At 53.6% G+C, this 15,026-nt stretch overlaps 1 protein-coding gene across 1 annotated transcript in view; it reads left to right on the forward strand.

Moving 5' to 3' along the window:
* Positions 1 to 15,026, forward strand: part of ERBB2 (erb-b2 receptor tyrosine kinase 2) — a 38,623-nt gene that overhangs the window by 19,498 nt on the left and 4,099 nt on the right. The window contains 16 exon segments of the mRNA XM_038753677.1: positions 634 to 753; positions 2,837 to 2,963; positions 3,168 to 3,241; positions 3,789 to 3,879; positions 4,614 to 4,813; positions 5,155 to 5,287; positions 5,476 to 5,566; positions 5,750 to 5,910; positions 6,028 to 6,075; positions 6,226 to 6,364; positions 7,037 to 7,159; positions 7,642 to 7,740; positions 7,986 to 8,171; positions 12,016 to 12,171; positions 13,814 to 13,889; positions 13,988 to 14,134. Of these exon segments, the coding sequence (XP_038609605.1) occupies positions 634 to 753; positions 2,837 to 2,963; positions 3,168 to 3,241; positions 3,789 to 3,879; positions 4,614 to 4,813; positions 5,155 to 5,287; positions 5,476 to 5,566; positions 5,750 to 5,910; positions 6,028 to 6,075; positions 6,226 to 6,364; positions 7,037 to 7,159; positions 7,642 to 7,740; positions 7,986 to 8,171; positions 12,016 to 12,171; positions 13,814 to 13,889; positions 13,988 to 14,134 (1,971 nt within the window).

A 15,026-nucleotide genomic window follows, 5' to 3' on the forward strand; every position in this document is an offset into this window, starting at 1 on the left:
TAATGTCCGTCTCCCCCTCTAGACTTTAAACTCGTTGTGGGCAGGGGATATGTTATATTGTACTCTCCCAAGCGCTTACTACAGTGCTGTGCACACAGTGAGTGCTCAATAAAGACGATTAACTGGCTGACCCACGGTCAGGCCCAGGGAGCTGGAGCGCTCAGAGCGTCTCGATTTGGCGGTGGGGGGGAGTGGCGTGTGGTACTTCATTTGTTCATTCATTCAGTTGTATTTATTGAACGCTTACTGTGTGTACTAAGCGCTTGGGAAGTACAAGTCGGCAACGTATAGAGATGGTCCCTACCCAACAACGGGCTCACAGTCTAGAAGGGGGGGGATGGACAACAAAACGAAACATGGTGACAGGTGTCAAAATCGTCAGAACAATTGGAGTTTGGAAGGAGGGGAGGGACATGACTCGGTGAAGAGGAGCTGGGGAGTGAAGTGTCCCGGGTGTGTGAGGTGGGCGGCGGGGGATGGAGGGTAGAAGGGGTATGGAGGACCCCCTGAAGGGCTGTGGAGAACACAGTGAGGCAGGGGGAGGGAGGGCACATCTGTGTGGAGCAGAAAGCACCATTCGAGTTGCGAGGGTGCGACACCCACCCACCCCCCGCCCCCCACTTCTCCCCACAGACAACTACCTGGCTACAGAAGTGGGCTCCTGCACCCTAGTGTGTCCCCTGGACAACCACGAAGTCACCACCGAGGATGGGACTCAGCGGTGTGAAAAGTGTAACAAGCCCTGTCCCAAAGGTGAGGCTGCCCCCATCCCCGGGCCGGGGCCTGTTCCGCCCCCACCCCAAATTAACTTTGCCTCTGGTTGTTTGGACCCCCAACTCACAGGCCCCTCCCCAGCTGGTCTCTCCTCTGTCCAGGTGTGGGGTGCAGGGAGCGGGGGTACCTTTCATTCAGTCGTATTTATTGAGCGCTTACTGTGTGCAGAGCACTGGACTAAGCGCTTGGGAAGGCCAAGTTGGGAACATATAGAGACGGTCCCTACCCAACAGTGGGCTCACAGTCTAGAAGGAGGGGCGGGCTTAGCTTCCGACCAGTTCCAGATGGCAGAGCCGTCATCATCAATCGTATTTATTGAGCGCTTACTATGTGCAGAGCACTGTACTAAGCGCTTGGGAAGTACAAATTGGCAACATATAGAGACAGTCCCTACCCAACAGTGGGCTCACAGTCTAAAAGAGCCATCCTGGGGTGCCCCGGGTTGGAGGGTGCCCTGGTAGGGGCGGGGGACTGGGCCATGGGGCAGTAGCGTGGCCCAGTGGTTAGCGCACTGGCCTGGCATTCAGAAGGACCTGGGTTCTAATTCTGGCTCTGCCACTTCATAGTAATAATTTATTATGATTGCGGTATTTGTGAAGTGCTTACTATAATAATAATAATAATGATGGTATTTGTTAAGCGCTTACTATGTGCAAAGCACTGCTGTAAGCACTGGGGAGGTTACAAGGTGATCAGGTTGTCCCATGGGGGCTCACGGTTTTAATCCCCATTTTACAGATGAGGCAACTGGGGCACAGGGAAGTTAAGTGACTTTCCCAAAGTCACACAGCTGACTGTTGGCAGAGCTAGGATTTGAACCCCTGACCTCTGACTCCAAAGCCCGGGCTCTTTCCACTGAGCCAAGCTGCTTCGCACTGTAATAAGTGCATTTAGCTTTAATTCTATTTGTTCTGATGACTTTAGGCCTGTCCACATGTTTTGTTTTGTTGTCTGTCTCCCCCTTCTAGACTGTGAGCCCATTGTTGGTAGGGACCGTCTCTAGATGTTGCTAACCTGTACTTCCCAAGCGCTTAGTACAGTGCTCTGCACACAGTAAGCGCTCAATAAATACGATTGTATAAGTGCTGGGGAGGATATAAGCAAATCGGTTTGAACACAGTCCCTGTCCCGCATGGGGCTCCCAGTCTTAAGCCCCGTTTTACAGATGAGGTAACTGAGGTCCAGAGATCATCATCATCAATCGTATTTATTGAGCGCTTACTATGTGCAGAGCACCGTACTAAGCGCTTGGGAAGTACAAGTTGACAACATATAGAGACAGTCCCTACCCAACAGTGGGCTCACAGTCTAAAAGAGATGTGAAGTGACTTGCCCAAGGTCACACCGCAGACAGGTGGTGGAGCCGGGATTAGAACCCATATCCTTCTGATTCCTAGACATGTTCTAGCCACTAGGCTATGCCACTTGTCTGATGTGTGACCTTGGGCAAGTCAGTTCACTTCTCGGTGCCTCAGTTACCTCATCTGGAAAATGGGGATTAAGACCGTGAGCCCCAAGTGGGACAGCGACTGTGTCCAATCTGATCAGCTCGTATCTACCTCGGCTCTTAGAACAGTGCTTGACACATAGTAAGCGCTTAACAAATTATTATTATTATTATTATTATTATTATTATTATTATTATTATTATTATTAGGGCAGCGTTTGCCCGTGGAGGGTGGGAAGGAGTCTCTGTTGCAAACCAGGGAGGGCGGGCGGGGACCTGAGGGCCAGGGCCAGGGCCAGTGCCCGGCTTGGCAGAGAAGGGCTGGTGACTGAGGTGGGCACCGTGATCTCTCCCTCATTCATTCATTCATTCAATCGTATTTATTGAGCGCTTACTGTGTGCAGAGCACTGTACTAAGCGCTTGGGAAGTCCGTGTTGGCAACACATAGAGACGGTCCCTACCCAACAGCGGGTTCACAGTCTAGAAGGGGGAGACAGACAAGAAAACGAAACATATTAACAAGATAAAATAAATAGAATAAATATGTACAAATCAAATAGAGTGCTATTTAATATAGTAATATAGAGTCTCCCTCCCACCCCCTTCACCTCCAGTGTGCTACGGATTGGGGAGGGAAGACCTGCGAGGAGTCCGGGCTGTCACCGCCAAAAACATTGAGAGCTTCAAGGGGTGCAGGAAGCTCTTCGGGAGCCTGGCCTTCCTGACTGAGAGCTTCGCTGGGTGAGGGGGCTCGAGGGGCGGGAAGCTTGGGGAGGGCTGGGCTCAGGCCTGGAGTGGAGCGGCGGGGGTCCCAGGAAAGGCAGGGGGCATGGGTTTGGGCCCCAAATGGGGAGTGGGATGGTGGGGGGCTAGGGGGAAGGGTCGGCAGCTCCGAGGGGGGCAGGCTGGAGGTAACTCTGGCCCTGCCCTCGGACCCCACTCCAGGGACCCCCTGACCAACACCCCCCCGCTGAAGCCCGACCAGCTCAAGGTCTTCGAGGACCTGGAGGAGATCACAGGTGGGTAATTTATCTGGGTGCCCCATCCGGCCTTGGCATCCTGCCCCTGGCTCTGTCCCCCCCCAGTTTCCTCCTCTTAGCCGCCATCCCAGCCCTGGCATCCTAGTCTCCTGGCCCTGCCACCCTAACCACCCCTCTGTGGCATCCCATCCTGGCCCTGGCTCCCCAAATCCCCAAACCCTAGCCATAGCACCCTGGTTGCTATGTTGCCCACTTGTACTTCCCAAGTGCTTAGTACAGTGCTCTGCACACAGTAAGCACTCAATAAATACGATTGATTGATTGATTGATTGGATCCCATGCCCTGGTCTGGCCTTCTGCCTCAGCCTCCCCGTCTTCTTGTCTTCAGCTCACCCAGCCCTCCCCACAGCCTCCCTTCCCTCTGTCCCCCAACCCACGTGCTTGTTCCCCGGCCCAGGGCTAGGGTCCTCCGCGATGACCCAGGTTCTGATGCCTTCCTTTGCCTGGAGGTGGAAGAGCGGGGTCTGGAGAGGGGGTGGCAGGGTCCCCTATCTGCCACTGGACCCCCTTTCCTTCCTTCCCCCAGGTTACCTGTTCATCTCAGCCTGGCCGGAGAGCTTATCAGACCTCAGCGTCTTCCAGAACCTGCGGCTCATCCGGGGGAGAGTGCTGTATAAGTGAGGATGCGGTGGGAGGAGCGGGGGAGTGTCGGGGGGCAGACGGGGGGTGCCTTGAATGCCCTCCTTCCTCAAATCCTAAAGACAGTGACCCTCCCCTCCTTCATTGAAGACACATCTCCTCCAAGAGGCCTCTTAAGCCCTCTTTCCCCGTCTCCCCCTCCCTTCTGCGTCACCCTGACTCGCTCCCTTTATTCATCCGCCCTCCCCACCCCGCAGCACTTACGTCCATATCTATCACTTATTTATGTCTATTAATGTCTGTCTGCCCCTCAAGACCGTAAGCTTGTTGTGGGCAGGGACTGAATCTGTTGATTGTGATACACAGATTACTCTCCCAAGCGCTTACTACAGTGCTCTGCACACAGTAGGCGCTCAGTAAATGCGATTGAATGAACGAATTAGGGCATGGGTGCTGCAGAAGCCAAGGGTGGAAAGGTTTGGTTGACCTAGTTGGGAGAACGGAGGGAATGGAACAGATCTTTTAGACTGTGAGCCCACTGTTGGGTAGGGACTGTCTCTATATGTTGCCAATTTGTACTTCCCAAGCGCTTAGTACAGTGCTGTGCACATAGTAAGCGCTCAATAAATAAGATTGATGATGATGATGATGATATCCGAGATTGGGCACTGGGGTATTGGAATGGGGGGGGCATCGGGAAGGAGCAGCGCTGGGGACTGCGGGTAGGGAAAGCAGTGCCCATTGCCTCAACTTCCTCTCCCATCCCCTCCAGTGGTGCCTACTCCCTGACTCTGCAGCACCTGGGCATCCGATGGCTAGGGCTGCGCTCGCTCCGTGAGGTGAGCAGTGGGCTGGCGCTGATCCATCACAACGCCCGCCTCTGCTTCATCGATACCGTGCCCTGGGACCTTCTCTTCCGCAATCCCCATCAGGCCCTGCTGTCCAGCGCCAATCGGCCCAAGAACGAGTGTGGTGAGGCGAACCCCCGCCGCCCCGACCCCTCCTCTGGACCACTGGGGGTTGGGGGAATGAGGACGGTGGGTACCGTAAAACCTTTAGAAGGGGGTGGCCCGTGAATGCCAGCTGAATTCCCCTAATCCGTGCCCCGGTGCTGGCACACGCCCACTGTGGCCTGCAGCCTTCTGGCCTTGCGGGGTGTGCCCGCTGATTCTGTCAGGATCGGAAGTCCGGGTGCCAGGGGAGGGTCCTGTTTGCCGTTTAGCACTCTGCCCCCCAGGGTGTGAGTCAGGTCTGGAGGTTGCCCTGAGATGGAGGGCCTCACGGTGCCTGCTTGCCCCCCGTCTCCCCTACAGTGAGCGAAGCGCAGTCTTGCAACCAGCTGTGTGCCCAGGGCAAGTGCTGGGGCCCTGGCCCTTCCCAGTGTGTCAGCTGCAGCCAGTTCCTCAGGGGTCAGGAGTGTGTGGAGGAATGCCGTGTCCACCATGGGTATGGCCCCTCGGTGCGGGATGTGGGGGTGCCGCGTCCACCGCGGTTGCGGCCCCTCCCTGTGGGAGTTGGGGGGTGGGGAAGGTGCCAACTCAAGGAACGGAGGTGCCCACTGAGCCGGGCCCCTGGGAGTCGGGGGTAGGGGCTGAGGTGTCCTGGGTTCTGACTTAGCCCTCTCTCCCAAACAGCTCCCCTCGAGAGTATGTGAGGGAGAGGCGCTGCCTGCAGTGCCACCACGAATGCCAGCCACAGAACGGCACAGAGACCTGCTTCGGATCGGTGAGACACGCGCGGGCACAGAAGGCGGCGGGTGGGATGGAAGCCGTGTTGAGCTGGGGGAGGGGAGTCCCTGCACCTGTCTCTCCCCCAAGTCTTGGCCCAGCCTGCCCGTGCTCCAGCCACCCACCCCCGGCCGCCCCATCCCTGCTTATGCCAGCCGCCCGACCCTCCCTACGCCCACAGGACGCGGATGAGTGCGTGGCTTGTGCCCACTATAAGGATCCGCCTTTCTGCGTGGAGACCTGCCCCAGCGGCCTGAAACCCGAATTCTCCTTGGTGCCCGTCTGGAAGTTCCCAGACGAGGACGGCGTCTGCCAGATCTGCCCCACCAACTGCACCCACTCGTGAGTGAGGGCGGCACGCTCCCCCTCCGCGCAGGCGGGAGGGGACGGGATGTGGTGTCCGGGGTCGGGAGTGGGGTTGTGGGGCTGACACCTCACCTCGGCTCATCTCCTCCTCAGCTGCGCCGTGCTGGATGCCCACGGATGCCCGGCGGAGCAGAAGCCCAGGTTTCCTCCAGGGCAGGGTGGAGTTGGGCCTGGTGTTTGGGGAGGGGTTGCCCCGGGCTCCCATCCACCCTGGCACTGCCTGCCCCTTGCCCCTTTCCCCCATCTGTGCCCCTTGGGGCTGCTCTCCTGACCCGACTCTTGCGCCGCCAGCCCAGTGCCGTCCATCATCGCGGGGGCGGTGGGCGTGCTGCTCGCGGTGGTCCTCATTCTGGCCACGGGCATTTGGATCAAGCGGCGGAGGCAGCAGGAGCGGAAACACACCATGCGGCGGCTGCTGCAGGAGACCGAGGTGGGCCGGACGGCGGGGACCGGCCGGGCCAGAGCGCGGCCCGCTCCGGGGCCACCGAGGCTGGGGGCGGGCGCTCAGAGGGTGGCCAGCTCTGGGCTCAGGGGACCAGGGATGTCAGAAAGTGGCCCGCTCTGGGCTGGGAAGACTGAGGGGTCAGGGGTCAGAGGGCAGGTCGCTCTTGGGCTGGGTGGGGCTGTGGGGGGTCAGAGGTCGGCCAGCTCTGGACCTGGGAAGGCTGGGTCCCTCAGAGGTGGCCAGTTCTGGGGTTGGGGGAGATGTGCGGGTGAGAGGGTGGGCAGCTCTGGGCTGGAGGGACTGAGGAGGTCAGAGGGTGGCCAGATTTGGGGCTGGGTGAAGGTTTGGGGGTCTGAGGGTGGCTAATTCTGGAAGCGAATGGGACTCTGGGGGTGAGAGGGTGGCCAGTTCTGGAACTGGGGAGGCTGGGGTGGGGGTCAGAGGTGGTCAGTTCTGGGCCTGGGTGGGGCTGTGGGGATGGAGGAAGGCCAGCTCCAGAGCCATGGCCGAGGGGGGCGGGTTGGAAGGTGGCCACCTCCAGGTCTGGAAGGGCTGTGGGGTAGGAGTGTGGCCAGCTGGGGGGCCGTTGGGGGAGTTGCAGAACTGGGGAGTGGGCTGCGGCCCCGGGATCTAACCTTGGGCCGTCCCTCCCGGCAGCTAGTGGAGCCACTGACGCCCAGCGGGGCGCTGCCCAACCAGGCCCAGATGCGCATTCTGAAAGAGACGGAGCTCAAGAAAGTGAAGGTCCTGGGCTCAGGTGCCTTTGGGACGGTCTACAAGGTGAGGGGGTGGGAGGGGTGGAGGAGGTGGGCGGCCAGGGCCCTGCGGGGCAGAATCCGGGAGCAGGATATGGGGGTTGAGAAGCCGTGTTGCCTAGTGGCTAGAGCACCATCCTGGGAGCCAGAAGGACCTGGGTTCTAATCCCTGCTCCACCGCTTGACTGCTGTGTTACTTGGGCAAGTTGCTTTGCTTCTCTGTGCCTCATTTACCTATCTGGAAAACAGGGGTAAAAACTGGGAGCCCTATGTAAGACAGGGACTGTGTCTGACCCGATTCACTTGTGTCTACCCCAGTGCTTAGTACAATGCCTGGCACATAGTAAGCGCTTAATACCGTAAAAAACAAAACAAGCCAATAAATAAAAAACACCCCCAGGGGTTGGGGGTGGGGCCTGGGAGTGGGTCAGAGGTCAGGGACTCTCCTCCCTCCCTGATGTTCTCCTAAAGCTTCTTCCCTCCCCTTGACCCCCACAACTCTTCCAGGGCATCTGGATCCCAGACGGGGAAAATGTGAAGATCCCGGTGGCTATTAAGGTGTTACGGGAAAACACATCTCCCAAGGCCAACAAGGAGATCCTGGACGTAAGGACGCCCCACCCGCCCGGCGACAAAGGGACGTTTGGATTATTAGTGGCCGTTGTTGATTACCTGTCATTATTGGGAGTGGGAGCCCTGCCACGGTGGCCCATCCTGGCTTTGAGCGGGGAAGGCATGGGGAAACATTCTGAGGCCGAGGTTCGGTGCCCATGGAGGGTGGTCTCTCTCCTGCCCTTCCCCTTGCTCCCTAACGCCGGACCCCTGCCACACCCTCCGGGTGGCCCTCACAGGAAGCGTACGTGATGGCCGGGGTGGGCAGCCCCTATGTCTCCCGACTCCTGGGCATCTGCCTGACGTCCACGGTGCAGCTGGTGACCCAGCTCATGCCCTACGGTTGCCTCCTGGACTACGTGAGAGAGAACAAGGAGCGCCTGGGTTCCCAGGACCTGCTCAACTGGTGTGTGCAGATCGCCAAGGTGAATGCCCCCTGCCCGACACCCCAACCGCCCCCACGGGCCTTGCCAACCTCCGGACGCCTGAGCACCTCATGAGCCACCAGGCTGGGAGGGGAAGTAGGACAAACATAAGTTTTAAGATTCATTGAGAAGAAAGTTGAAGTTTTTCAATCATAGCCCAAATGGGAGGTGTGTTAAATCGTAGTAGCTCTTTTTGGAGTTGATTGGAGGTGATGGGGATGCTAAACGTTGCTTCTGCTTGTAGGACAAACATAAGTTTTAAGATTTATTGATAAAGTTGAACTTTTTTCAGTCATAGCCCAAATGGGAGGTGTGTTAAATCGCAGTAGCTCTTTTTGGAGTTGAGTGGAGGTGATGGGGATGCTAAACGTTGCTTCTGCTTGTAGGACAAACACGTTTTAAGATTCATTGATAAAGTTGAAGTTTTTTCAGTCATAGCCCAAATGGGAGGTGTGTTAAATTGCAGTAGCTCTTTTTGGAGTTGATTGGAGGTGATGGGAATGGTAAACGTTGCTTCTGCTTGTAGGACAAACATAAGTTTTAAGATTCATTGATAAAGTTGAAGTTTTTTCCGTCATAGCCCAAATGGGAGGTGTGTTAAATCGTAGTAGCTCTTTTTGGAGTTGATTGGAGGTGATGGGGATGGTAAACGTTGCTTCTGCTTGTAGGACAAACATAAGTTTTAAGATTCATTGATAAAGTTGAAGTTTTTTCCGTCATAGCCCAAATGGGAGGTGTGTGAAATCGTAGTAGCTCTTTTTGGAGTTGATTGGAGGTGATGGGGTTGGTAAATGTTGTTTCTGCTTGTAGGACAAACATAAGTTTTAAGAGTCATTGAGAAGAAAGTTGAAGTTTTCTCAGTCATAGCCCAAATGGGAGGTGTGTTAAATCGTAGTAGCTCTTTTTGGAGTTGATTGGAGGTGATGGGGATGGTAAACGTTGCTTCTGCTTGTAGGACAAACATAAGTTTTAAGATTCATTGATAAAGTTGAAGTTTTTTCAGTCATAGCCCAAATGGGAGGTGTGTGAAATCGTAGTAGCTCTTTTTGGAGTTGACTGGAGGTGATGGGGATGGTAAACGTTGCTTCTGCTTGTAGGATAAACATAGCTTTTAAGATTCATTGATAAAGTTGAAGTTTTTTCCGTCATAGCCCAAATGGGAGGTGTGTTAAATCGTAGTAGCTCTTTTTGAGTTGATTGGAGGTGATGGGGATGGTAAAAGTTGTTTCTGCTTGTAGGACAAACGTAAGTTTTAAGATTCATTGAGAAGGAAGTTGGAGTTTTTTCAGTCATAGCCCAAATGGGAGGTGTGTTAAATCGTAGTAGCTCTTTTTGGAGTTGATTGGAGGTGATGGGGATGGTAAACGTTGCTTCTGCTTGTAGAACAAACATAAGTTTTAAGATTCATTGAGAAGAAAGCTGAAGTTTTTTCAGTCATAGCCCAAATGGGAGGTGTGTTAAATCGTAGTAGCTCTTTTTGAGTTGATTGGAGGTGATGGGGATGGTAAAAGTTGTTTCTGCTTGTAGGACAAACGTAAGTTTTAAGATTCATTGAGAAGGAAGTTGGAGTTTTTTCCGTCATAGCCCAAATAGGAGGTGTGTTAAATTGTAGTAGCTCTTTTTGAGTTGATTGGAGGTGATGGGGATGGTAAAAGTTGTTTCTGCTTGTAGGACAAACGTAAGTTTTAAGATTCATTGAGAAGGAAGTTGGAGTTTTTTCCGTCATAGCCCAAATAGGAGGTGTGTTAAATTGTAGTAGCTGTTTTCGGAGTTGATTGGAGGTGATGGGGATGGTCAACGTTGTTTCTGCTTAAAACGTCATTAAGTTGCTTTTGATAATTGTAATAATTAAAATGATGTAGCAGTTTAAATTCCATTAAGGTGATGTTATTGCCTTTTATGATTTTTAAGTCATACTAATATCACAGTGAAATATGGTAATAATTGCTATTTAAGCATTTTACTATGTGCCAAGCACTGGTCTAAGCAATAAGAGAGGCAGCGTGGCTCAGTGGAAAGAGCACGGGCTTTGGAGTCAGAGGCCATGGGTTCAAGTCCCGGCTCCGCCAATTGTCAGCTGTGTGACTTTGGGCAGGTCACTTCACTTCTCTGGGCCTCAGTTCCCTCATCTGTAAAATGAGGATTAAGATTGTGAGCCCCACGTGGGACAGCCTGATCACCTTGTATCCCCCCAGCGCTTAGAACAGTGCTTTGCACATAGTAAGCGCTTAACAAAGACCACCATTATTATTATTATTAAGTGCTTAGTACTGTGCTTTGCACACAGTAAGTGCTCGATAAATACAATTGAATGAGTGAATGAACGTAGAGACAGTGACCCACCACGTAGACACCGACAATCCCAAGCGGGACAGGAGTTAAGGCAGGGGGACGGGAGTCCGAAGGATGCGGATTCGAATCCTGGATCTTCCATTTGTCTGCTAAGTCACTTAATTTCTCTGTGCCTCAGTTACCACATCTGTAAAAATGGGGATTAAGACTGAGCCCCGTGCGGGACAGGGACTTTGTCCAACCTGATTAGCTTGTATCTATCCCGTTGCATAGAACAGTGCTTGACCCATTGTAAGCGTTTAACAAATATTATAAAGAAAAGAACAAATACTACTATTATTATTATTATTATTATTATTATTATTATTATTATTATAAGCCTAGGGGTAGAGCTTCTGGAAGGCAATTGGGCCGGGTTGGAGGGCTGTGTCCCTGTAGAGAAAATATGGGGTTGGATTTCTTCTCAGTTCAGAGGCTCCTCCGGGGAAAGGGAAGGAGAGAATCTGTATCTTTTAGACTGTGAGCCCACTGTTGGGTAGGGACCGTCTCTATATGTTGCCAGCTTGTACTTCCCAAGCGCTTAGTACAGTGCTCTGCACACAGTAAGCGCTCAATAAATACGATTGATTGATTGATTGATTGATTGTACCGCCCCTTCACTCCATAAACGCTTCCTCAAAGCAGGTCCCTTTCCGCCCAAGAGTGGCTACAAGCTGACACCTTGAATAGGCCATTCCTGCAGTGAGTGGGATTTGGGTTAGACAGTGAGAAGGAATGGCCACTGGGTGCCCCAGATAATAATGACGGCATTTATTAAGCACTTACTATGTGCTACTTACTAAGCGCTGGGGAGGTTACAAGGTGATCAGGTTGTCCCACGTGGGGCTCAGTCTTAATCCCCATTTTACAGATGAGGTAACTGAGGCCCAGAGAAGTTAAGTGACTTGCCCAAAGTCACACACCTGGCAATTGATGGAGCTGGGATTTGAACCCATGACCTCTGACTCTAAAGCCCGTGCTTGTTCCAGTGAGCCACACTACTTCTCAGATGAATGAGGGAACTTGTGAAAAGCGTGGTGGTTGGGTTGTAGAGAAGCAGCGTGGCTCAAGGGAAAGAGCCCGGGCTTAGGAGTCCGAGGTCATGGGTTCAAATCCCAGCTTTGCCACCTGTCAGCTGTGTGACTTTGGGCAAGTCACTTCTCTGTGCCTCAGATACCTCATCTGCAAAATGGGGATTAAGACTGTGAGCTCCGCGTGGGACAACCTGATCACCTTGTATGCTCCCCAGCGATTAGAACGGTGCTTGGCACGTAGTAAGCGCTTAACAAATGCCATCGTTATTATTAGTAGGAGGATCGCTTAACAAATACCCAAATTATTGTTATTATAAGGGGACCTGTTCAGAGGCAGGGGCTGAACCAGATGACCTCTTGACTCCTGAGATCCCTTGAGCCTTGCCCTACCCCGGTTATTATACCCCCTCCTCCTCCTCTGGACCTTCCAGGGTAGGGGGAGGCCTGCTGAGAGACCCCCGCCCCCCCCGTTCCTACAGGGGATGAGCTACCTGGAGGAGGTGCGACTAGTCCACCGGGATCTGGCCGCCCGCAATGTCCTGGTCAAGAGCCCCAACCACGTCAAGATCACTGACTTTGGCTTGGCCCGGTTGCTGGACATCGATGAGACGGAGTACCACGCGGATGGGGGCAAGGTGAGAAGCAGCGAGGCCCAGTGGACAGAGCCCGGGCCTGGGACTCAGAGGCCCTGGGTTCTAATCCCAGCTCTGCTGGGTGAACTTGGGCAAGTCGCTTCACTTCTCTGGGCCTCAGTTCCTTCATCTGCAAAAGGGGGATTCAGTACCTGCTCTCCCTCCTACTTAGGACTGTGAGCCCTATGTGGGATCTGATTATCTTGGATGTAACCCAGTGCTTACTTCAGTGCTTGACACATAGTAAAAGCGCCTAATGAGCATCGCAATTGAGGTGGGGTCCCCACAACCAGTGCAGGGCGCTGAGGGAGGGACAGAGAGGGATGGAAGAGACACAGTCCCTGCCCTTCAGGGGCTGCCAATCTCATTAGGGGGGAAAGTACACACACACACTCTATCTCTGCTGGATGCTGGGACAAGGTCATTCAGTCATTCATTCAATCATATTTACTGAGTGCTTACTGCATGCAGAGCACTGTACTAAACACTTGGGAGAGTACAGTACAACAATAACCAGACACATTACCTGCCCATAATGAGTTTATAGTCTAGAAAGTCAGAGACATGGTCCCCAACCTCAGGGGCTGCCGGTTTGACTCAATCTCACGGATTTATGCAGAGTCTTGTGACGCTCTGCCAGAACCTAAGGGGCACAGATGTTCACAGCTAGAGCGGCTGAGGTGGTCATCATCATCATCATCATCATCATCAATCGTATTTATTGAGCGCTTACAATGTGCAGAGCACTGTACTAAGCGCTTGGGAAGTACAAATTGGCAACATATAGAGACAGTCCCTACCCTAGAGGCTGGAGCGTGGAGGAGGATTTTCTGGGATATCAAGGAGAAGGAAGGACCGTGGCTCAGTGGAAAGAGCCCAGGCTTGGGAGTCAGAGGTTCTTCAGTTCTGATCCCAGCTCTGCCACTTGTCTGCTATGTGACTTTGGGCAAGTCACTTAACTTCTCTGTGCCTCAGTTCCCTCATCTGTAAAATGGGGATTAAGACTGTAAGCCCCACGTGAGCCAACCTGATTACCTTGCATCTCCCCCAGCGCTTAGAACAGTGCTTGGCACCTAATAAACGCTTAACAAATACTATCATCAGAAGCAGCGTGGCTCAGTGGCTTGGGAATCAGGGGTCATGGATTCTAATCCCAGCTCCCACTTGTCCGCTCTGTGACTTTGGGCAAGTCACTTCTCTGTGCCTCAGTGACCTCATCTGTAAAATGGGGATTAAGACTGTGAGCCCCACGTGCGACAACCTGATTACCTGTATCTACCCCAGGGCTTAGAACAGTGCTTGGCGCATAGTAAGCGCTTAACAAATACCATCATCGTCATCATCGTGAGGTTGTGAGAAGGAGGAAAGGAGTTTTGGGGATCCTCTGTCCACCCCAGCCCTTCCAGGGCTCCCAGAGATCACAGAGCAGGATGTTCTGTGTTGACCAGTGGGCACCCATGGTCGCCGCCCCTCAAACCCCCAGTGGCTCAGCCCACGTCCCCCTTCCCCCTGCCCAGTGGTTCAGACTGTGGTCTCCCTGGACCTCTCGTACCCAGGCCCAATGGTTCAGCCTAGGACCAATGCCCACTCCCCAAACCCCTCCACACTGCCCAGCGGCTCACCCTGTGGTCCTGCCCCACCCCAGGTTCCCATCAAGTGGATGGCCCTGGAGTCCATTCTCCGCCGGCGCTTCACCCATCAGAGCGACGTCTGGAGCTACGGTACGGAGACTCGCCCCCCGCCTTCCGGGAGGATGAAGCAGAGCGTGGGAGCAGGTAGGCCCGGAGAGACCCTCTAAAAACGTGGATCTCCCTCCCAGGCGTGACGGTATGGGAGCTGATGACGTTTGGGGCGAAGCCGTACGACGGGATCCCGGCCCGAGAGATCCCCGACCTGCTGGAGAAGGGAGAGCGCCTGCCCCAGCCCCCCATCTGCACCATCGACGTCTACATGATCATGGTCAAGTGTACGTTGGAGGGCCGGCCTGGGCCGTGGCGGGCAGACCCGGTTTGCCGCCTCAACTGGGCTAGGTGCCCAGTGGAGGGGATGGGGGTGGGCAGTAAGAAAAGTCTGGGCAGGACAGATCCTCCCTGTGGAAAGAGTCTTAGCAGAGGCTGAGAGAGGGGTGTAGGGAAAATGCTGCTCAGTCAGTCAATCAGTTGTATTTATTGCACAACAGTTGTATTTATTGAGCCCCTTCCTTCCTCTCCCCCTCGTCCCCCTCTCCATCCCCCCCATCTTACCTCCTTCCCTTCCCCACAGCATCTGTATATATATATATATGTTTGTACATATTTATTACTCTATTTATTTTACTTGTACATATCTATTTTATTTTGTTAGTATGTTTGGTTTTGTTCTCTGTCTCCCTCTTTTAGACTGTGAGCCCACTATTGGGTAGGGACTGTCTCTATACGTTGCCAACTTGTACTTCCCAAGCGCTTAGTGCAGTGCTCTGCACACAGTAAGCGCTCAGCAAATACGATTGATGATGATGATTGCACGCTTATTGTGTGCGGAGCACTGCATTAAGCCCTTGGGAGAGTACAATATAACAATAAACGGACACATTCCCTGCCCACAACAAGCTTACAGTCTAGAGCAAGTCACTTAACTTCTCTGTGCCTCAGTTACCGCATCTGTAAAATGGGGATTAAAACCGTGTGAGCCCCCCCGTGGGACAGCCTGATCACCTTGTAACCTCCCCCAGCGCTTAGAGCAGTGCTTGGCACATAGTAAGCGCTTATAAAATACCAACATTATTGTTATTAGAGCAGGAGCAGTGGCGACCCAAGCTGGAGGAAGGCAGAGAGGAGGGGACTGGGGGGTGAGGCTGGGGGTCAGGGGATCGCAAAACC

The sequence above is a fragment of the Tachyglossus aculeatus genome, chromosome 11 (assembly GCF_015852505.1).
Source record: "Tachyglossus aculeatus isolate mTacAcu1 chromosome 11, mTacAcu1.pri, whole genome shotgun sequence".
NCBI classification, from domain to species: Eukaryota; Metazoa; Chordata; class Mammalia; order Monotremata; family Tachyglossidae; genus Tachyglossus; species Tachyglossus aculeatus.